This window comes from Phyllobates terribilis, unplaced genomic scaffold (assembly GCF_046119375.1).
Source record: "Phyllobates terribilis strain yellow unplaced genomic scaffold, ASM4611937v1 Scaffold_8__6_contigs__length_399053987, whole genome shotgun sequence".
In the NCBI taxonomy this organism is placed as follows: domain Eukaryota; kingdom Metazoa; phylum Chordata; class Amphibia; order Anura; family Dendrobatidae; genus Phyllobates; species Phyllobates terribilis.
Window position 1 is genome coordinate 367,418,459 of NW_027362768.1, and position 24,410 is coordinate 367,442,868.

At 45.9% G+C, this 24,410-nt stretch overlaps 1 protein-coding gene and 1 non-coding gene across 2 annotated transcripts in view; both read left to right on the forward strand.

The window, feature by feature from the left end:
• QARS1 (glutaminyl-tRNA synthetase 1) overlaps positions 1 to 24,410 on the forward strand; it is a 61,446-nt gene that overhangs the window by 17,749 nt on the left and 19,287 nt on the right. The window contains exons 7-11 of the mRNA XM_073644873.1: positions 2,058 to 2,112; positions 16,442 to 16,513; positions 21,038 to 21,123; positions 21,331 to 21,417; positions 21,507 to 21,606. Of these exons, the coding sequence (XP_073500974.1) occupies positions 2,058 to 2,112; positions 16,442 to 16,513; positions 21,038 to 21,123; positions 21,331 to 21,417; positions 21,507 to 21,606 (400 nt within the window). The remainder of the gene's footprint in view (positions 1 to 2,057; positions 2,113 to 16,441; positions 16,514 to 21,037; positions 21,124 to 21,330; positions 21,418 to 21,506; positions 21,607 to 24,410) is intronic.
• On the forward strand, positions 23,889 to 24,017 carry LOC141160521 (small nucleolar RNA SNORA14). Its single transcript, XR_012250277.1, has one exon. It is a non-coding gene; the product is annotated as a small nucleolar RNA SNORA14 (small nucleolar RNA).

Below are 24,410 nucleotides of genomic sequence, written 5' to 3' on the forward strand. Positions count from 1 at the left end.
GACGCTGCAGTCATGGGGGCACGTTTAGTCCATGCAGGCTGCTCACAGAAGCACGCGCAATAAATAGGTGGTCTGGTGTCTTGTGGAGAAAGGGGTCAGTGTGTACACAAATCATCAGAAGGCGTTTACAAGACATTGGGCTATGAGAGGGATATCCAGCGACACGAGTCCACTGATCTCACTCCACTGATTTCTCAGGCTATCATGGTGCAAAGGAGGCTGGCACAGAGGTCTGACGTCTTCAGTGATTAGTGCCCCTGTAGTCTGGAGCCCACATGGGCAAAGCCATAAAGAGGCCTTGAGGGACATTGCGCACATCAGGGATGTCACCGGTTGGTGATTACACAAGAGCTGCCAGCAGCGGATCTTGATGATTTGCCCAAGTTCATTCAGTGGCAGAAGCTTCCTCAGACGACTCGGTGATATCAGCCGATGCCGGAAGTGGCAGGATTTCTGCACGTGTCACTCATACTCCATACTGAATAAATTGAGAGGGTTTGAAAATTCAGTTTGCACTCTTCACTATTTGCAGATCAGTAACGTCTCCATCCTGTGATTTCCAGAATTCCCATTACTTTACCTTCTTGGCGTTTCATTTTCAGTGTTTGAGTAGATTTTTTTGAGTTTATCCTCTAATAACTGGTAGTGAACACAGCGCTCCTATTGTTGGTGTTCAAGTCGGATCCTATCCCATACAGTGAAGTGTAGATAACCTGGCAGTCCAAAAACTACGCAAGAAGAATAATTATTTTGTTATTTATTTGTAGTGCAGGTAATCTCCATAGAAGTGATAAACGTTTTGGTCGTATAATTGATTGCAGGAGGACTAACGTGTGTAGCAACGCTGCTGTTGTGAAAAGCGTTCTGATCATTTTTGTCTCCCAATCAGCGAAGCCGCAATAAGTAGTGGTGGACATGGACAGAAGGAAGATATTGGGAGTGTGAGGTCCTGAACTTGCTGTACACTGCAGCGCCATCTAATGGCCACATGACGCAAATAGTTATTATTTTCATGATTTTCTGTGATCATTTCCCTTGATGAAGATAAATTAATTCCAAGCTGTGTTTGCAAAATGCACGTAGGCAAGAATTTTTTTGTGTGTGTATTTTGCTTGTTAACAGGTCCCTGCTGTATAGGCCTCCATACATATTAGAGAGAAATTGAAATTTTGTCTGATCGGTTGACAGTCTTCAGCTGGCCGTACACATTAGATCGCTGTCAGCTGATTGTTCGGCCAACACTCCCATACACCGGGGCGCTTGTTCGGTCTTTATGAGAAAGCCACCGAGTGACGCGTCATCTTATCTCAGGGAGAACAGTGCGATTGGCAGTCCAAAATCGGACATGTGCGATCGACCTCTCTCCTGACCCATCAGTTGGCCGAACCAATCAATGTCGGCGGCTTCAGTATAATTTAAGTTGGATTTGTATTGGGGCCCCTTAGGGTCCATTCACACTGCGCGATTATTGTGAACTGTTCCTAAAAACGCTCGCTTTCCATAATCTTGCAGTGTAAGCAATCTGCCGACCACCCCATGAACGACCAGAATGCTAGTTCCTCGTTTCACATGATATTTTGTGTTGCACAAAACATGAACGTTCTCGGCTTGTGCTGCCGAGCACAGTGGCAGCTTACGGGCACGGAGCCGTCTGCTACTACTGCAGATCTGAAACGCGGACTGCCAGTGCGAGCAGGCGATGAAACCACCGCCGTCCGACAAATCTGTCGGCGGTCGTGTATCGCGCAGCATAAATCGCCAGGATCTGTTCTTCCACACAGACCTCAGGTCAATTTACTGATCAGTCTGGTGCATGAAAAAGCAGGAAGCTCCAGCATCCGTGCGCTATGGACGGAGCCAGTCACCGCCAGAACTTACAGATGCAACTGGTCCGCAAAGTTCAGCGCTCATATGAGCGTAGTCTTCAGCAGTAATATCACCCCCATCATTGTATCGCTGTGCTCTCTTGCAGGAGGCGAGTCCTCACCCAGCTTTCCCGATCTCTCTGTATATCCATTACTGATTGATACGATTGTGTTTTATTTGTTTGCATTCAGGCAGCGAAGCAGAAAGTTGTGGAGCCTGAGAAAAAAACTGATGAAGCTGCGAACGGTGAGAAAGTATCTTCTTCTTTTTTTTTTTTTTTTTTTTTTACACTCACTGTGAACTCGCATGTTTTTTTTTTTCCTCTGAATACAATGATCAAAAGACTATAAGGTTTCTCGGCAAAGCTGCGTCCTCTTGTTAACCGCATACCTGACATTCCTGCAGAGACGCTGCCCCGAAACCTGATGGTTACAACCTGCATAACATTCAGTTCACACAGTCCCCGGAGCAGAGAGGACTCTGCGCTATCAGCCATTCACAGGGAATCCAGGCCCATCCGCTTGTAATCTGAGAACACAGCGGATGTTTGCTGCACGGATGGGGAATGACAGCATCTCCCACAAACAATCACTACATGGAGCGTATGTCATCCTCGTATACAAGCAATCAGCCAGTGACTCCCCTCCTGAGAAAGTGTCAGTCACTTATTACTATAGGACCCTCCCCCGTACATAGGGGGCAGTATTATAGTAGATATATTCTTGTACATAGGGGACAGTATTATAGTAGTTATATTCTTGTACATAGAAGCAGTATTATAGTAGTTATATTCTTGTACATAGGGGGCAGTATTATAGTAGTTATATTCTTGTACATAGGGGCAGTATTATAGTAGTTATATTCTTGTACATAGGAGCAGTATTATAGTAGTTATATTCTTGTACATAGGGGCAGTATTATAGTAGTTATATTCTTGTACATAGGAGCAGTATTATAGTAGTTATATTCTTGTACATAGGGGCTGTATTATAGTAGTTATATTCTTGTACATAGGAGCAGTATTATAGTAGTTATATTCTTGTACATAGGGGGCAGTATTATAGTAGTTATATTTAGAGATGAGCGTTGTTCGACTAGAACTGTTCGCCAATCTCAAATTCGAGCTGTTTTGGGCGGTGTTCGAGTTGTTCGACGAACCCGAACGATTTGCAAAAAATTCGGCTGTTCGAGGTTATGTTCGATAACTGTTCGTGCACCAAAAGCGTGTCCTGCATGTCTGGCGCTATTTAGAGCACCAATCATGCAGGGATTGTCTGCCACTCACTGTAATGCCACAGCCATGGTGGTTGTGGCATTACAGTGATTGCCCAAATCGATGGGAACAGTGCCAACAGTGAAACATGAAAAGCCGGCAATTCAGCAGCGGCATACACCTGTACCCGACAATTTAGAACCGAAAGAATAGAGCTTCACACATAGATTAGATAGATATAAACATGTCAGCCACATATATACGAAGTACAGTGAAAGTGCTGCTTACTGTACTTGTCATTTAGCGTAAAGGATTTATCAAAAAAAATAATAGTGTTTTCATGCACCGTCTCTTTAAAAAAGCCGGCCGGCAATTCAGCATCTGTACCCGACAATTTAGAATAGAAGGAATAGAGAATCACACATAGATTAGATAGATAGAAACATGTCAGTCACATATATATGAAGTACAGTGACAGTGTTGGTTACTGTACTTGTCATTTAGTATTAAAATAAAGGATTTATTATTAAAAAAATTGGCGTGGGGTTCCCCTTAATTTTAGGCTCTAGCGGAGGTTAAGCAGACGGCTGGGGCAGATGTTTGAAGCCTGGGAAGGGGGTAATACCCACGGAGCTTCCCAGACTACTAATATCAGCCCCCAGCTGAATACATAGCCTTTACTAGCTATTAAAATGGGGGACACCCCAAAAAAAATGACGTGGGGTCCCCCCTAATTTAATAGCTAGCAAAGGCTAGGCAGACAGCTGGGGGCTGATATTAATAGCCCAGGAAGGGAGCCATGAATATTGGCCCCCTCCCAGGCTAGAAACACCAGCCGTCAGCCGCCCCAGAAATGGCGCATTCATAGGATGCGCCAATTCTGGCACTTAGCCTCGCTCTTCCACGCTGCCCTGGTGCGGTGGCAGGGGGTAATAGGGTTGGGGTTGATGTCAGCTTATAATGCCAGCTGACATCAAGCCCAGGTTAGTAATGGAGAGGCGTCTATAAGACACCCCCATTACTAACCCCATAGTCAAAGTTAAAAAAAACACAAACACCCAGAATAAAGTCCTTTAATTGAAATAAAGACACAATCCTTTATTGTTCTAAATTAAACCATACTTACCGTCACGCCCATTCCAGCTGAAGCCAACGATCTCCTGCAATAAAAGAAAAATAATAAAGCAACCTCATCCTTACCTTTCCATGGTTCCCACGACAGCTTCAGCTCTGCTACATCGAGATGACAGGCTGGACCGCAGCAGAACGCTGCCATCCAGCCTCTCATCCCGCAGACACTGAGAAGCGCAGGCTTGCTTGCGCTGCTCAGCGTCTCTCTGTGACGACATCCAGATGAGCCGAGTTCATGTCCAATGAACTCGGCTCACCTCATGCACGTCACTGACAGCGTGGGAAAATTCTCACGCTGAAGCGGTGAGTGCAGGAGAATTCTCCCACGCTGTCAGTGACGTGCATAAGGTGAGCTCATGTCCAATGAACTCAGCTCACCTCCTGCACGTCACTGACAGCGTGGGAGAATTCTCCTGCACTCAGCGCTTCAGCGTGAGAATTCTCCCACGCTGAAGCGCTGAGTGCAGGAGAATTTTCCCACGCTGTCAGTGACGTGCATAAGGTGAGCTCATGTCCAATGAACTCAGCTCACCTCCTGCACGTCACTGACAGCGTGGGAGAATTCTCCTGCACTCAGCGCTTCAGTGTGAGAATTCTCCCACGCTGAAGCGCTGAGTGCAGGAGAATTTTCCCACGCTGTCAGTGACGTGCATGAGGTGAGCCGAGTTCATTGGACATGAACTCGGCTCATCTGGATGCCCTCACAGAGAGACACTGTGGAGCGCAAGCAAGCCTGCGCTTCTCAGTGTCTGCGGGATGAGAGGCTGGATGGCAGCGTTCTGCTGCGGTCCAGCCTGTCATCTCGATGTAGCAGAGCTGAAGCTGTCATGGGAACCATGGAAAGGTAAGGATGATGTTGCTTTATTATTTTTCTTTTATTTCAGGAGATCGTTGGCTTCAGCTGGAATGGGCGTGATGGTAAGTATGGTTTAATTTAGAACAATAAAGAATTGTGTGTTTATTTCAATTAAAGGACTTTATTCTGGGTGTTGTGTTTTTTTTAAATACTTTACTAGAAATTCATGGTGGTCATGTCTAATATTGGCGTGACCCCATGAATTTCGGGCTTAGGGCCAGCTGATAATGCCAAGCTGGCCCTAACCCCTTTATTACCCAGTGAGCCACCGCATCAGGGCCCTGGATGAGTTGGGTACAGCGCCAGAAGATGGCGCTTCTATGAACGCGCCATTTTCCGGGGTGGCTGCGGACTGCAATTTGCAGCGGGTGGGGCCCAGAAAGCTTGGGCCTCCCTGCGCTGCGGATTCCAGCCCCCAGCTGCCTAGTTGTACCTGGCTGGACACAAAAACAGGGCGAAGCCCCACGTCAATTTTCTTTAAATTATTTCATGAAATAATTAAGAAAAAAAGGGCTTCCCTATATTGTTGTGTCCGGCCAGGTACAATTAGGCAGCTGGTGGTTGGGGGCAGCCCGTTCCTGCCTGCTGTACCTGGCTGGACACAAATATAGGGCGAAGCCCCACATCAATTTTTTTTAATTATTTCATGAATTTCCTGAAATAATTAAAAAAAATTGAAGTGGGGCTTCGCACTATATTTGTGTCCAGCCAGGTACAGCAGGCAGGAACGGGCTGCCCCCATCCACCAGCTGCCTATTTGTACCTGGCCGGACACAACAATATAGGGAAGCCCTTTTTTTCTTAATTATTTCATGAATTTCATGAAATAATTAAAAAAAAATTGACGTGGGGCTTCGCACTATATTTGTGTCCAGCCAGGTACAGCAGGCAGCTGGGGGCTGGAATCTGCAGCGCAGGGAGGCCCAAGCTTTCTGGGCCCCCCCCCGCTACAAATTGCAGTCCGCAGCCGCCCCGGAAAATGGCGCGTTCATAGAAGCGCCATCTTCTGGCGCTGTACCCAACTCATCCAGGGCCCTGGTGCGGTGGCTCACTGGGTAATAAAGGGGTTAGGGCCAGCTTGGTATTATCAGCTGGCCCCAAGCCCAAAATTCATGGGGTCACGCCAGTATTAGACATGACCGCCATGAATTTCTAGTAAAGTATTTAAAAAAAACACAACACCCAGAATAAAGTCCTTTAATTGAAATAAAGACACAATTCTTTATTGTTCTAAATTAAACCATACTTACCATCACGCCCATTCCAGCTGAAGCCAACGATCTCCTGCAATAAAAGAAAAATAATAAACCAACCTCATCCTTACCTTTCCATGGTTCCCACGACAGCTTCAGCTCTGCTACATCGAGATGACAGGCTGGACCGCAGCAGAACGCTGCCATCCAGAAGCGCAGGCTTGCTTGCGCTCCTCACTGTCTCGCTGTGACGGCATCCAGATGAGCCGAGGTCATGTCCAATGAACTCGGCTCACCTCATGCACGTCACTGACAGCGTGGGAAAATTCTCACGCTGAAGTGCTGAGTGCAGGAGAATTCTCCCACGCTGTCAGTGATGTGCATGAGGTGAGCTCATGTCCAATGAACTCAGCTCACCTCCTGCACGTCACTGACAGCGTGGGAAAATTCTCCTGCAATCAGCGCTTCAGCGTGAGAATTTTCCCACGCTGTCAGTGACGTGCATGAGGTGAGCCGAGTTCATTGGACATGAACTCGGCTCATCTGGATGTCGTCACAGAGAGACGCTGAGCAGCGCAAGCAAGCCTGCGCTTCTCAGTGTCTGCGGGATGACAGGCTGGATGGCAGCGTTCTGCTGCGGTCCAGCCTGTCATCTCGATGTAGCAGAGCTGAAGCTGTCGTGGGAACCATGGAAAGGTAAGGATGAGGTTGGTTTATTATTTTTCTTTTATTGCAGGAGATCGTTGGCTTCAGCTGGAATGGGTGTGATGGTAAGTATGGTTTAATTTAGAACAATAAAGGATTGTGTCTTTATTTCAATTAAAGGACTTTATTCTGGGTGTTTGTGTTTTTTTTAACTTTGACTATGGGGTTAGTAATGGGGGTGTCTTATAGACGCCTCTCCATTACTAACCTGGGCTTGATGTCAGCTGGCATTATAAGCTGACATCAACCCCAACCCTATTACCCCCTGCCACCGCACCAGGGCAGCGTGGAAGAGCGAGGCTAAGTGCCGGAATTGGCGCATCCTATGAATGCGCCATTTCTGGGGCGGCTGACGGCTGGTGTTTCTAGCCTGGGAGGGGGCCAATATTCATGGCTCCCTTCCTGGGCTATTAATATCAGCCCCCAGCTGTCTGCCTAGCCTTTGCTAGCTATTAAATTAGGGGGGACCCCACGTCATTTTTTTGGGGGGGTCCCCCATTTTAATAGCTAGTAAAGGCTATGTATTCAGCTGGGGGCTGATATTAGTAGCCTGGGAAGCTCCGTGGGTATTACCCCCTTCCCAGGCTTCAAACATCTGCCCCAGCCGTCTGCTTAACCTCCGCTAGAGCCTAAAATTAAGGGGAACCCCACGCCAATTTTTTTAATAATAAATCCTTTATTTTAATACTAAATGACAAGTACAGTAACCAACACTATCACTGTACTTCATATATATGTGACTGACATGTTTCTATCTATCTAATCTATGTATGATGCTCTATTCTGTCTGTTATAAATTGTCGGGTACAGATGCTGAATTGCCGGCCGGCTTTTTTAAAGAGACAGTGCATGAAAACACTAATATTTTTTTTAATAAATCCTTTACACTAAATGACAAGTGCAGTAACCAACACTGTCACTGTGCTTCTTATATGTGTGACTGACATGTTTCTATCTATCTAATCTATGTGTGATGCTCTATTCCTTCTTGTCTAAATTGTCGGGTACCGGTGTATGCCGCTGCTGAATTTGCCGGCCGGCTTTTTTAAAGAGAGTGTCTTCTGAGCAGTTTGTCAGCTTTTGGACACCTTTGCAGGTGTTTTCTATGTGTTTCTATGTGTTTTTGTTTTTGTTTGCCTGCCATTGGTTTTAACGGTGTTCGACGGTGTTCTAAGGTGTTCGACGAACAGTTCGACGAACAGTTCCTCGAACATCCCGGTGTTCGACGAACCGAACCGAACCCGAACACTACGGGGGTGGCTCAACACTAGTTATATTCTTGTACATAGGGGCAGTATTATAGTAGTTATATTCTAGTACATAGGGGGCAGTATTATAGTAGTTATATTCTTGTACATAGGGGGCAGTATTATAGTAGCTATATTCTTGTACATAGGGGGCAGTATTGTAGTAGCTATATTCTTGTACATAGGGGGCAGTATTATAGTAGCTATATTCTTGTACATAGGGGCAGTATTATAGTAGTTATATTCTTGTATATAGGGGCAGTATTATAGTAGCTATATTCTTGTACATATGGGGCAGTATTATAGTAGTTATAGTCTTATAATATGACTGGTACATATAACCGTATGATATTGATTGGTGAATGTTTGACTTCTGTAAACGTCATTTGTTGCTGATATAACTGAACTCCAGAGCGTTGTCTTTTCAGCTGTGCATGAAGGCTGTGATGATCCTCCCTCTTGTCTCACAAGAAAGGCCAAATGTTGCTACAAGCTGAATTGATAATTTTCTTGAAAGCCCCCTGTGATCATCGCTTGTGCTGCCGTGCCCCTATGATTGCAGCGGACAGACGACTAATGCTTTATTATAGATTGGTGCTCGTTACTGGCAGACATTAGTTCATTGATGTCAAATACTGTAAATTTGTGTTGAAAATTTCTGCAGTGTGTAGATGAGGATTGTAAAATCCCGTCCATTTACCTTCATAGTAATCTGAAGCAAACGTGCGTATTCACCCTTTTAATGGGGTTCTGTGCATCAGGTGACCCCTTTTCTGTCCCCACAGAGGAGCTACTAAAAATCCGGCAAGAGCTAATCCTAGATGGGGATTCTTGGCACCACCGTGATCAGATAATTCCATTATTCGGGCATTAAATAATATAGTCCGATAATCCGGAACATCACACAACTGCAATCTACTTTTCTACAACCATCTAATAATCCACCACCTCTCTCGCCTTGCCAGATTAAAGGCAAATTAATGTGCTGATTTTTTTATTTTTTATTCCACTTTTGTATCCATGATGTTGAGGAGAGGGTTAATCCCCGTGCTCCCCTTTCTCTGGGCTCCTTTATACCGGTGGCAGTGAGGATTGTTTATTTAGCAGTTAGTCGGCTGTTAACAAGATGGCCCAATTTCCAAGGGGCCTCTGTGGGCTGCGAGGAGTCTGACGATTTTCTCCCGAGGTGCTGGAAGGTGACATTAAGACGCTGCCTTCTGCCAGTTGGGAGGCTTCCCCCGCTCTCGGGGAAAACACTGCATTATTGATAGTCTGCTTTTTTTTTTTTTTTCCTTCTTTTTTTAAGACTTGTAAGTTTATGAACAAGACTTGGCTGAGGGAGAGAGGCGTGTAAGAGAATGCTGGCGGCGGGCACTCCTGCTGGCGGCGGGCACTCCTGCTGGCAGCTGCCACATGTTTAATTGTCCTGGCAGCTCCGAGAGTCCGCTGCGGCTTTTATAGAGTCACAAGCTGGCGGAGGGGATCCCTAGAGAATAACAGGATGATGGGAGTATCTATGATTGTGTCTGGGAAAGTATGAACAGGAGGGCATCACCTGGACAGATGCCGCAAAAGTGCCCCCTCCTAGTACTTGGCTGGCTGGTGTTATGTGGCACATCCTCCGCAGCTTACACATCACTGTGCTGTGGATTGGGCTAAGGTGCCCTGACTGCATCACCCAAAATTAGAGTTTGGGTTATTGAGTGGGTGCAGACGAACGTGACAACTATTTTCTGATGCCTCGAGTTGATGTTGTACAGGACATGTGACAGTTGGCACATACTGGGAACTAGCCGGCTGGTATAGCATCATGGTGACACTTATCTACAGTGGCTTGCGAAAGTTTTCGCCCCCTTGGCTTTTTACCTATTTGGTTACATTACAACCTGTGTTTAAATATGTTTAATCCAATTTGTGTGTGATGCATCTAAATAGTCTATGGTCAAGTAAGAAAAATATAGGCAGAAATTAAATTTATGGGATCAAATAACTAAAAATTGGCATCTACATATGTATTCAACCCTTTTGCCCCTAAAAAATTCTGGTGCAATCAATTCCCTTCATAAGTCCCATGCTTAGTGACAGGACATCCCCCTGTGTGCAATGTAAGTGACACATGTCTGTCACTATATACACTTTACCTTTTCTCAAAGGCCACAAAGGCTGCAACACCATTAACAAGAGTCACCACTAACCAAACACCACCATGAAGACCAAGGAGATCTCCAAACACCACCATGAAGACCAAGGAGATCTCCAAACACCACCATGAAGACCAAGGAGATCTCCAAACACCACCATGAAGACCAAGGAGATCTCCAAGCACCACCATGAAGGACCAAGGAGATCTCCAAGCACCACCATGAAGGACCAAGGAGATCTCCAAGCACCACCATGAAGGACCAAGGAGATCTCCAAGCACCACCATGAAGGACCAAGGAGATCTCCAAGCACCACCATGAAGGACCAAGGAGATCTCCAAGCACCACCATGAAGGACCAAGGAGATCTCCAAGCACCACCATGAAGGACCAAGGAGATCTCCAAGCACCACCATGAAGGACCAAGGAGATCTCCAAGCACCACCATGAAGGACCAAGGAGATCTCCAAGCACCACCATGAAGGACCAAGGAGATCTCCAAGCACCACCATGAAGGACCAAAGTTGTTGAGAAGTACGCGTCAGGATTAGGTTATAAAAAAATAAATAAAAATCCCAATCTCTGATAATCCCCTGGACTACCATCAAATCCATTATCATCAAATGGAAAGAACATGGTACCATAACAAACCTGCCAAGAGAGGGCTGCCCATCAAAACTCTCAGCTCGGGCAAGGAGGGAATTAATCAGAGAGGCAGCACAAAGACCAAAGGTAACCCTGAAGGAGCTGAAATCTGTCCATACGACCACAATAAACTGTATACTCCATAGAGGTTGCATTTATTGAATAGTGGGCAGAAAAAGGCCTTTATTTACACACACAAATTGTAAGGCTCATTTTGAGTTTGCCAAAAGATGTGAGAGACTCCCCAAATGTATGGAAGAAGGTGCTGTGATCACATGAGACCAAAATTGAACTTTTTGACCACCAAGGTAAACGCTATGTCTGGCGTCAAATCAACAGAGCTAATCACCCCAAGAACACCATCCCCACAGTGAAATATGGTGGTGGCAGCATTATCCTGTGGAGATGTTTTTTGGCAGCAGGGACCGGGAAAATAGTCCGAGCCAAGAGGAAGATGGATGGTACGAAACACCAGGACATTTATGAGCAAAACCTGTTTGTCTGTAAGTGATTTGAGACCAGGACGGAGGTTCACCTTCCAACAAGACAATGTCCCAAATTGTACTGCTAAAGCAACACTCGAGTGGTTTAACTGAAAATGTTTTGGAGTGGCCGAGTCACAGCCTAGACCTTAATCCAATTGAGAATCTGTGGTCAGACTTGGAGATTGCTGTTCACCAGAGGAAACCATCTAACTTGAAGGAGCTGGAGCAGTTTTGCCTTGAGGAACGAGCGAAAATCCCAGTGTAAAGATGTGGAAAGCTCATAGAGACTTATCTATAGCGACTTGCAACTGTAATTGCCGCAAAAGAAGGCTCTACAAAGTACTGACTTTAGGGGAGTGAATAGTTATGCACACTGAAGTTTTCAATTATTTTGTCCTATTTGTTGTTTGCTTGACAAAGAGAAAAACAAATGCTTACAGTTGTTGGCATGTTCTTTAGATGAACTGATGCAAAAACTCGAAGACATTGTGAAATTCCAGGTTGTGAGGTAGCAAAACACGGAAAATGCCAAGGAGGGTGAATACTTTCGCAAGCCACTGTATACAATGACGACTAAGTTACTGCAGATTTTAGGGTTGAGCCAGGTTTATTTTTATTAGTGCCAGTAGTCAGGCAATGATAACCCCATTATACCTGTATGAGCCCCCCCCTTTACAAGTGCCATAACAGGTGATATGTACATCATAAAGGAGGAGACCAATCAGCGCCGCGGGATTTCAGAAAAAAGATGGCGGCCGTTAGCGGCTCATCTGCGGGACGGAGCTCAGCGGCGTTGCAGCCGGGCTCATCTCCCGGCCAGTACCAGCAGAAGGACCCCGACCGCCGGACCCATCTGCGGGACGGAGATACATCCGGGAGATGAGCGGCGCGAGGCCCGGGTTCTCGCAGCGGAAGTAGCCGCACAGGCAGCGCCGCTCCCCGGTCCTCACCAAGACGATTCGATGATTGGTCGCTGTCTTCGGACCCGACCAATCACTGATCTTAGCGCAAAAGTTAAATACCGCTGTGCTGATTGGTCGCGGACGCTGCCCGCGACCAATCACCGATTTGGGCTCCAGATTAAAACACCGATTATTTAAATTTGGCGCCCAAATCGGTGATTGGTCGTGGGCAGCGCCAGCGACCAATCAGCGATTTTTAACACAAATGTCCGGACCTTTGTAACACCATGCGGATACTGTGGGGACATCAGCGGCTAGAGTGTGAAGGGAAGATCGGGGAGCGGCGCTGCGGGTCGGGATACTTCTGCTCCGAGCGCCCGTTCATGTCCCGGGTTCTCGCAGCGGAAGTAGCCACACAGGCAGCACCGCTCCCCGCTCCTCACCAATACGATTCGCTGATTGGTCGCGTTCGGCAACCGCGACCAATCAGCAAAGCGGTATTTAAATTTGGCGGCAATATCGGTGATTAGTCGCGTGCGGCGGCCGCGACCAATCTGCGAACCGTGTTAGTGAGGACTGGAGAGAGTGTTTAAATTTGGCACCAAAATCGCTGATTAGTCTCGACCAAATCAGCAAAGAGGTGTTTAAATTTGGCGACAATACTGCTGATTGGTCGCGGCCGGCGACCGCGACCAATCAGCAGAGCGGGGTTTAAATTTGGCGCCAAAATCGCTGATTGGTCGCCGGCCGCGACCAATCAGCAGAGCATTGTTTAAATTTGGCGCCAAGATCACTGATTGGTCGCGTGCGGAGAGCGCGACCAATCAGTGATCTTGGCGCCAAATTTAAACAATGCTCTGCTGATTGGTCGCGGCCGGCGACCAATCAGCGATTTTGGCGCCAAATTTAAACCCCGCTCTGCTGATTGGTCGCGGTCGCCGGCCGCGACCAATCAGCAGTATTGTCGCCAAATTTAAACACCTCTTTGCTGATTTGGTCGAGACTAATCAGCGATTTTGGTGCCAAATTTAAACACTCTCTCCAGTCCTCACTAACACGGTTCGCAGATTGGTCGCGGCCGCCGCACGCGACTAATCACCGATATTGCCGCCAAATTTAAATACCGCTTTGCTGATTGGTCGCGGTTGCCGAACGCGACCAATCAGCGATTTGGGCGCCAAATTTAAACGCCGCTCTGCTAATTGCGCCCCGTCGGCCGCATGCCTATTCTAGAATACCCGATGCATTAGAATCGGGCCACCATCTAGTTAGTAATAAAATCATGTTCCCTGGTAAAATTTTGGAAAATAGATACAATGCCACACCAACTCACTTAATTTACACAATTTAACTGTTTTTAAAGGGATTTTAGTAAAGCTGGTATATTAAGGAATTGATAGTTATAGAATTGCTTTATAATGAAGGCATTTTGTCCCCCTGAGAATTTCTCTGCACGCAGTGGTGCATTATACGTGTCTGCGATGATGAAAGCTGCGATCTGAGTAGTGGGATTGTGTGATCCCTCCCGTGTGGTCCGGCACAGCGGCAGTGAGCCGTCTGTCAGTCCGGCAGCCTTTTTCTTCTGTGTGTCGCCTGCCTGTCTTTTAGGAACGTCAGGAAAGGAGATGATTGAGCCCCGGCGAGCGGCAGGGAGGGCTGACACCGGCGGAGAGCGGCTCTCCCTCTCTATACAGCTCTGTTCAGTTTCTTGGAAAGTCTCAGCCAAAACCCAAACAGTGTGTCAGTTCTGAGAATCTGCAGATTGTGATGAAACACACTCAGCTCTGTAGGACGAAATCTCTGCAATCTGCGCCGCACACACAGGCTGCTACCAGTTCTGCCCGCAGACATGGTGCGCACTAAGTGGCCGCTCATAGGGGCATCGTCTGTGCTTCCTGCGTATAAGGTGGGGGGAGTTAACTCTTTCAGTCTGGTGGCTTCTGTCTTACACAATCTCACAATGCCAAAGGTCTGCTCCGTTCCTCCATACGGCAGATTGTTCATGGATCCTATTGATTGTTAGGTTTGCAGTTGTGGACTTCCAGCAATTGCAAAACTACAACTCCCAGCATGGTCTGACAGCCCGTTCTTTCACCACTTGCAGAAACTGCCGTTATGGACTGATGGCAACCTGTCATGAGATAGCAAAGATCCCCAGACTGCATGCCTGCTCATTCTTGCACATACGTGTACTTCTGCACGCACGCTCACGCATTTGTGCACTTTAATTTTTGCATGCACGCTCACTCTTGCACATACTTTTGCATGCTAACAAAGGGCGTGCTCTTATAAAGGTTTTCCTTTTTCTTTCCTATCCTAGTTTGTTACAATGGATCAGCGCAGCAGAGATGTATCAGAATGGACTCTGTGTTTTCTGATTGTAAACAGATATTCACTGACAGCAAGCAGTGATGCGCTATTCCTAAATATATGCAGATGAATGAACAGATTTTTGCACTTCCCAAGTGGCTCTTGTTACCTATGACCAGTTCTCACAATGATGCTTCCAGTGTGTGGCTGTCGCTGCAGTCAGGATGGGGTTAATGAGACTATAATTTCCTATCCCACAGCAGCGGCGGATTAGGTGTGCTGTAGTTTTTAATTTAGGCCCCGGGGACGGACAGTGGGATCATTCTGTGTCGTCTCTGCTTGGCTGATGGTTTTATTTCCTCATTATATGGAGACTGGTGTCACTCGCTCTGGTCACACACTATACCCATGTATATACACGTAGTGATGTCACTTCTGTAAGGCTGCGTTCACATTTGTGTCTGGTACTTCTGCTTATTCCCTGGCTGTACATGTAGTCAATCACCGGCTGGCTGCAACTTCCCATGGCAAGTTCGGCTGCTTTTTAAAAGGGGGTTGACTTTATTCTGCAGCGCTCGCTGAGCAGTGTAGTTGTCTGATGTCTTCCACCTCGTACACCGCTTACTTATGGGCGCAGCGGTCCACTAACCTGGGGTGCTGGAGGTCGGACCTCCACAAATCTCCTATTGATGATTTATCTCCTTTGGATATGCCTTCCTGGACAACTGGAATAATGGCTGCCTGTAGCCACCACCACCAGGGGGAGCTCACTGCATGCCGAAGTCATACACAGCTCCCCCTAGTGGTGCCTGCCTTCAGAATTGGATTAATGAGCTATGGGTATACAACGTATATAAATATATTTTTTCCTCCGTTAGTCCAGCCTATTTGATAATCCGGCACCTGGTCCCATTGATGATACGTATATGTATATATCATGTAATCTGGGGGTCCGCAGAGAGCACAGGCCCCGGATTGTGCTGCTGGTTTTTTTTTCTTTCGTGTGTATGTCATTGTGCCAAGACCAGTAATGAGCAGTCGGGGGAGGGGGGCAATGACGGCCTGTCAGGCTCCCCGTTTTCGAGGAAAATGTGTGTTTTCACAAGCTGACGGCCCATCGTCGGGATAATGACGGCTCAGTCCCCCGGCTGATTTTCCATGTGCTTCTCTGGTCTTTACTACAAAGGTGAATTATGGGATAAAGAGAAGAAAACCTTTCATAACCACCAAAATGGCTTCTGTTATTGGAACCTGAAGAGCGCGGCGGCACGAGCGGCGGCGGCGTAGATGGAGCTGCTGGTTTGTTTACACAGCGCGCACTACAAGGACCAGCATACATTGCAGGTCTTCTAGGTTTCCACTTGCTTTATCCTCTGGTCTAATCCTCCTTTGTGTAAAGTAATCTTCCTAATTGGACTTGATGTAATGATTAAAATACCAGTGAAGTCGTGAGCTGCGATGTGCCCAGAAGTCACGTGCGCTTCCCATGTGAACGTCCCTCAGCCGCTGTGATGACGGCATCCACAGAACTCCAGGATTCCTAGAAAACCGGGATTTACATTAGTCTGGATTTCCTGGAAATCTCCTGTAAAACAATGTGTATATATAGTATGGGAAGGAGGCGCAGCACTGCCGGCCGGTGGCCGCCAGTGGAATTGCAGCTCGTGCATATCATAGCATCCAATTCTCATCTGTACTGCACAAAAAAATATGTTGGTGCTATATCATATATTTTCCTAATATTGCAGGTGAAGCAAAGCTCGAATCTGCATCTCTGATGGAGCAACTGAGAGGAGAAGCCTTGAAATTCCACAAACCTGGTAGGTTTTCTGCAGCTGCTCAACAGGACAAGCGAAGTGTTAAGTTCTATAGATGAGAAATGGATATGGTTGGAGGTGATGTCCAAGGTTACAAAAAAAACTTCTGCTTTCTGTAAAAATCTGCCCCACGCCCGTCCATCAGCTGTGTTCGGTGTTGCAGCTCCTCTACTGCAGTGAATTGGGCAGAACCACACACAATGTGTAGAGGTGAGGATGTTTTAGGGAAGAAAGCAGCGCTTTTCTGTGGGGTTTCTATATTTGTTGTAGAAATATCTGAGTCTCCCATTCATTTTAATAAAGTTCACAGAAATCGGAGACCCTCTTCGCCCCCCTTCCCCCTCACCCCATCCCAAATTAGGAGCATTAAAGTCCCCCCGTATGAATGGAGCAGCAGTTTGGCTTATACAAGGCTCTGCTGTCTCCATCCGTCCCTTACACTAGGCAGGCATCATTGCATTGCTCCATTCGTACTGAGGACTTTAACCGCAGGGTGCAAATGGGCTCACAAAGGAGTCACCTCCTTATGATAAAAAAACACGTGCTGCAGTCAGTAATGACCCAAGCATGTTTGCAACCAGCTTTAAACAAAGTGTCATCAGTGATCTTAGTTTTGGAGGGTTGGCTAGTTCCTGAGCGATATGTACAGTGACAGTGCTCTCTCTCCCCAGCTCAGATCAGCAGTAACGACCCGGCAACAGAGCTCTTTGTCAGAATACCCGGCGTGCAGAGACCTGCACCGCCCCTGCAAGTGATGTCGCTGGTTTCTGCACGCCGGGTATTCTGACAACAAGCTCTGTTGCTGGCTCGGTCTGAGCTGGCAAGAGAGCGCACTGTCATTGTGCACATCTCTTAGGAACTAGCCCAGCCCCTGATAGGTAGTTCACTGGTGACGCTTCGTTTCAAGGATGGGGCAGAGGCTGCAGTCAGTACCGGATGACGCTTTGAGTATCCCAGCATGTACTGGGATTCTCAAACGAAATGTCATCAAAGAGAAAGTTAGGGAAAAAAGAAAAGCAGTTAGTGTAGTAAGTGAAGGATAGGGAATATTTGATTCAGGTATACTAGAAAATAGTTTAGATTGTGGCATTAAATACATAAGGATTTAGGATGAACATTAATTTTGTATTTCGGACCCCCCCCCCACACACACACACTTTAAGCTCTCTGTACACATTGGATTGCGATGGTCGGCAGCCATCTATGATGGATTCCACAGAAGCTCTCATTCAGCCGAACGCTCCTGTTCTTTAAGAGAGCTGTTAGACACATCTGGTAGTGTCTTATCTCCAGGAGAACCAAAGGATCAGCACTGTAAGATTGTAAATGCCAGGCAGATATTTACCCCGAATATACAGTTGTGCTCAAAAGTTTACATACCCCGGCAGAATTTTTCCTTTCTTGGCCTTGTTTCAGAGAATATGAATGATAACAAAAACCTTTTTCTCCACTCATGGTTATTGGTTGGGTGAAGCCATTTATTGTCAAACTACTGTGTTTTCTCTGTTTAAATCTTAATGACAACCAAAAACATCCAAATGACCCTGATCAAAATTTCACATACCCCAGTTCTTAATACCATGTATTGCCCCCTCTAACATCAATGACAGCTTGAAGTCTTTTGTGGTAGTTGTGGATGAGGTTCTTTATTTTCTCAGATGGTAAAGCTGCCCATTCTTCTTCGTAAAAAGCCTCCAGTTCCTGTAAATTCCTGGGCTGTCTAGCATGAACTGCGTGCTTGAGATCTCCCCAGAGTGGCTCAATGATATTGAGGTCAGGAGACTGAGATGGCCACTCCTAAACCTTCACTTTGTTCTGCTGTAGCCAATGACAGGTCGACTTGGCCTTCTGTTTTGAATCGTTGTCATGTTGGAAGGTCCAAGTACGTCCCATGCTCAGCTTCCGGGCTGATGAGTGCAAATTTGCCTCCAGTATTTGCTGATAACGTTCTGCATTCATCTTTCCTTCAACTTTTACCAAGTTTCCTGTGCCTTTGTAGCTCACACATCCCCAAAACATCAGCGATCCACCCCCGTGCTTTACTGTAGGAATGGTGTTCCTTTCATTATAGGCCTTATTGACCTCTCTCCAAATGTAACGTTTATGGTTGTAGCCAAAAAGTTCAATTTTGGTCTCATCACTCCAAATTACCTTGTTCCAGACGTTTTGATGCTGGTCTCTGTGCTGTTTGGCGTATTGTAGGCGAGATACTTTGTGGCATTTGCGCAGTAATGGCTTTCTTCTGGCGACTCGACCATGCAGCCCATTTTTCTTCAAGTGCCTCCTTATTGTGCATCTTGAAACAGCCACACCGCTAGTTTTAGAGAGTCCTGAATTTCAGCTGATGTTATTTGTGGGTTTTTCTTTGCATCCCGAAACAATTTTCCTGGCAGTTGTGGCCGAAATTATTGTTGGTCTACCTGACCGTGGTTTGGTTTTTACAGAGCCCCTGATTTTCCATTTGTTAATCACAGTTTGAACACTGCTGACTGGCATTATCAATTCCTTGGATATTTTTTTGTATCCCTTTCCTGTGTTAGGCTGTGTGCCCACGATGCGTTTTTAATGCGTTTCCGCAGCGTTTTTGCAGCTGCGGAAACGCATTAAAAACGCATGGTAGAAGGGCAGCAATGTTCCCCAATGATAATCCGCATCTGCTGTGCACATGCTGTGGAATTTTCCGCTGCGGATTATCATTGCGGAAAAAAACGCAGCACTACCAATTATTTTGCGGAAGCGCTGCGTTTTCGCCGCCATTGACTTGCAATAGAACGCGCCAATTCCGCAAGACTGCATCTGAACTTGCGTAATTGGCGCGTTCTAATGTGCGGATGGTACCCGGGTGTGGAGGACAGGAGACTCTCCTCCACACCCAGGTGCAATAGAAACTATAAAAACAAGAATAAAATAAAAAATAAAGATTACATTCACCTTCCGACGGCCCCCGGTCTCCTTCCCTGTGCTTGCGGGCAGGACTGAAGGACCTGCGGTGACGTCACAGTCATGTGACGGCAGGTCTTTCAGTGCAGTGTCCCGCGATCAGCTGGCAGCCAGGAAGGAGCACAGCAACACACGCCGGGCCATTGGAAGGTAAGTATAGGTTTATTTTTTTATTTTTAACCATTCTCTCGGGTCACACTATATAAATCCATGCTTGTTGCATGGATTTATATAGTGTGACCTAGTTGTCAAGCACTTTCCAAGTGATGCTAAAATCGCCTCGAAAGCGCTTGTCAACCCGCATGTGTTTTTTCTGCCAGGGAGATGCAGAAATGCTGCAGAAATGTTCTGCTTCATTTCTGCATCGTGGGCACATAGCCTTATACAGTTCAACTACCTTTTCCTGTAGATCCGTTGACAATTCTTTTGCTTTCACCATGACTCACAATCAAGAAACATCAGTGGCTGGATGAAAGATGGAAGAGTCTGTCTGGATCCCAGAAACTCACTCAACTTTTATGCACACACTGATTACAAGCAAACAGGTCACAGGTGAGGATGTTACCTTTTAGTAGCCATTCAATCCCATTTGTGTCAAATTCTGAGCATGTTATCAGGCAAAAATCTCCAGGGTATGTGAACTTTTGATCAGGGTCATTTGGATGTTTTTGGTTGTCATTAAGATTTAAAAAGCGAAAACACAGTAGTTTGACAATAAATGGCTTCACCCAACCAATAACCATGAGTGGAGAAAGTTTTTTGTTATCATTCATATTCTCTGAAACAAGGCCAAGGAAGGAAAAATTCTGCCGAGATATGTAAACTTTTGAGCATAACTGTATATTGTCCGGTGCTTCCATACACATTAGACTGCCGGCCGTACCCATTGATATTGGTAGTTTCAGCCGACATTAGTCTAATGTGCATTAGGTGACTTTAGAGCACCCTCCGCTGTCTGTCAGTGTCCACCTTTTATCTATAGACACCAGAAGGCGCTCTCCAACTTGCCCCGTTGTATCATAGTAAGGCCTCATTCAGACTTCATTTTTTTTTTAACTCTTGCACAAAAAAACTGTTCTTAATCAATGTGCTGGATGTGATGCTTACCTATTTTTGGTTAATGTCCCCATTTTTGTTATCAGTGTGGCACCTGTTTGTCTCAAATGCAAAAGAAAAATTTCCAAGCTTTTCTTGCCCATTATACAGTTAAAAAGAAATAGACCGCTGATGGATGAAATACGGATGGCATCTGTCTGCTGTATACTTTTTTTTTTTTCATGAGCCCATTGATTTGTCTGGACGTCTTTGCTCTGTGACGTGGATCATAAACTGTTTTTGTTTTCTTTTTTTCCCCCCGAATACTGTCCACACATAAAGAAACAGATATGTGAACAGCCCCATATATTATAATGGGTACGTGTTTTGTCCTTGGAAAAATGGACGTCTGAATCCGGGCATAATCTTCCATCACACAAGTGAACAGTAATCCCTTTTAGTTTAATGTTTCTTGTGGTGTGAGACGATAACTTGCATTTGGTAAAGCAATAAAATTAGATTATCTGATTGCTAAGTGAATGTCTTATTTAGGGGAAAATTACAAGACAGAAGGATATGTTGTAACTCCAAAAACTATGGATTTGCTGAAGAAACACCTGGACATCACCGGGGGGCAGGTAAAAAACAAAACAGCCTCATCCATATAATTGAACTCTTAAGTGTGGCAACAGAGAGAGATTTAATTTTTAAAGAACTTCACTCAGACCTTTAAAGTACCAGACAGTTGGTGAGGGCCATGTGCTCTCCAGGAGCTTAATACGTCTTTGTGCTTCATGTAAATTGTAGAGATAACAAATATGTGACCTGATTTATTTTTTTTATAGGTAAGAACAAGATTTCCACCTGAGCCAAACGGCATTTTGCACATCGGTCACGCCAAGGCCATCAATTTCAACTTTGGATATGCAAAGGTAAGCCGCCTGGAATATAAATAAATATATATTTATATTAGTTTTTCTTGATTATCACTATTTAAACCTTTTGATATATACACACACAGGCAAATGGTGGCACTTGTTTCCTGCGCTATGATGACACCAACCCGGAAAAAGAGGAGGAGAAGTATTTTACTGGCATCCGAGACATGGTGGAATGGCTGGGTATGTAGGTCTATAAACGCTGCTTATGGATGGAGTACATTTTATCCGCCACATGGTGGTGCTGTGTACCTGATGGGTAAAGGAATTGTCTTCTTTCAGTGGACTTTTGCCTGCCTGCTCAGTTCGTTGAAAAAAAAAAAAAAAAAAAAATGTCCCTTGCATCCTCTCCTCAGGTCCAGCGCTGTGTCTCAATCACTGATTTATTTATTTATTTATTTTTTTATATATAGGCTGTAGCACGGACATTGCATCAACAGTGCTGCAGCCAATAGAGCTCACATAGAGCGCACTTTGTTTTCTCCCGCTCCTTTCTGTCTATGCACAGCGCCGCAGGGTTCTATTGCGCAGGCGCCGGGAGTCACTGACAGATGCCCGGGAAGTGAGGGAGACCAGTGCACGTCACAGGACCCTGTGACTTGCAGGGGAGGGGGGAATATGATAAATAAGCACATAGGCGGGGATTTCTTGGCTTCCGGGGGACGCCAAGCCTGTGCAAAACTGAGTTGATAAAAACACATTTCTCTGCCATCAAACCTCTACTATGGGCCATACAGGTATGTATAGATTTACTTTTCTATCACCTGTATGCCCATAATAGAGGTCTGATATCTCCCAGGGGGTGACAGATTCCCTTTAATCCTCCTAGGTAAGCTGCCATATGGGACCTGTGTACGTGTATGACGCATGGCCCGCGCCTTAATCCCCGGGTGTTGTAAATGGAAGGGTCATGTTTATAGCTGCTGTAATCTAGCACAGGCAGGCGGGGGGCAAAATGTTATCAGCACTTCTGTCTTCACTTTTGCCACCTACACATAGCGCTCAGCGAGCACCTTGTAATGCAGGCGGCTCGCCTGGCACAGCAGAGCTGCCAGACCTGGATCAGAGCTGACAGCGGCTGTTGTTTTTTTTTTTCCCCCTTTGTGGCTCCAATGGCCGCTCCACTTACAGTGGAAAACTGCAAAGAAAAAAAAAAAAGCTTTTGTTTTGATTTATGATCTCATGGGGGAAATGATACAAAAAACAGAGGAATAAGAAATAGAGAAAATACAATGAGATAAAGAGCCAGTACTAACCACTGCCACAGACTCTCCGTTCACCCCAGATTATACATATTTAATATTACAATATATTTATTTTTTTAAGTCAAATTTAAAGAATCCCAAGGTAGTTTTTTTTTTTTTTTTTTTTAAATACTAATGTCCCAATAATAAAATTGTATATAAAAGGTGAAACACACACAAAAAACAAAAGCTCCCCCAATAGAGTTTGAATTATTTTGGTAGGGTAAAAAAATGCAGGACCATTAAATCACCTGCACAAAGTTGCTATATCTATATATATATATAATATGGGGGGGTCCGGCTGCTGAGATCCCAACTGATGACTGAATGATGTGCCCCTTCAGCATATACTATACAGCATATACTTTCAATGAAAAGCCATACTCTGCTTTCAGGGCAAGTGTGAGGGGTCAAGATGTATTTACCGCACTTGGATAGCGCCATCATATTCCACAGCACTTTACAGACATCATCTCTGTCCCCATTGGGGCTCACAATCTATATTCCCTATTTGGTATGTCTTTTGGCATGTGGGAGGAAGCCAGAGAAAACTCCCATAAATATGGGGCGAACATACAAACTCCTTGCAGATGTTGTTCTGGATTTGAACCCAGGACCCCAGCGCTGCAAAGCAACAATGCAAACCACTGAGCCACCGTGCTGCCCTATGTATAGTACAGTGCTGACCACTGAGCCACCGTGCTGCCCTATGTATAGTACAGTGCTGACCACTGAGCCACCGTGCTGCCCTATGTATAGTACAGTGCTGACCACTGAGCCACCGTGCTGCCCTATGTATAGTACAGTGCTGACCACTGAGCTACCATGCTGCCCTGTGTATAGTACAGTGCTGACCACTGAGCCACCGTGCTGCCCTATGTATAGTACAGTGCTGACCACTGAGCCACCGTGCTGCCCTATGTATAGTACAGTGCTGACCACTGAGCCACCATGCTGCCCTGTGTATAGTACAGTGCTGACCACTGAGCCACCGTGCTGCCCTATGTATAGTACAGTGCTGACCACTGAGCCACCGTGCTGCCCTGTGTATAGTACAGTGCTGACCACTGAGCCACCGTGCTGCCCTGTGTATAGTACAGTGCTGACCACTGAGCCACCGTGCTGCCCTATGTATAGTACAGTGCTGACCACTGAGCCACCGTGCTGCCCTATGTATAGTACAGTGCTGACCACTGAGCCCCCATGCCCGGGATGATGTTTTTGCGTCTCTAAAACCCCCTGCTGTCTCTCCTGTAGACTGTAGGACAAGAAGAGATGCCACAGAAAATGAGATTTCCAAAAGGCGGAGACTTTCCCTCGTCCCTGCTGTATTTCACCTCTCGCACATTATCCGTTTTATTACTTATGTATAGAACATATTCTGCCACCTATATAAAAAAAAAAAAAAAAAAAAGGTTTGTGCCAAATTTGTCACGTGTTCTCCTAAATAGGAGCGGGAATAATTTGGCAGCGCGTGCACCACCTCTCCACTCATCCATGCGCCCGCCGCAGATATTAGTGCGCCGTGCTTTTCTATAGCGGCAGAGCAGAATGGATTCTCTACATTTTTACTTCTCTGTGTACGGGTTGGTGTAAAAGTATTTTTTATATACTGTATATATAAAAATCTGGTCATTTAGAACTTTGGCCAATAAAGGGTTAATACAGTACTAGGCGGGCTTGTTCAGGACCCTCTTTATTGTGTATGCCGGTTTGCAGTATCTCCGGCTTCCTCGGCGGTCT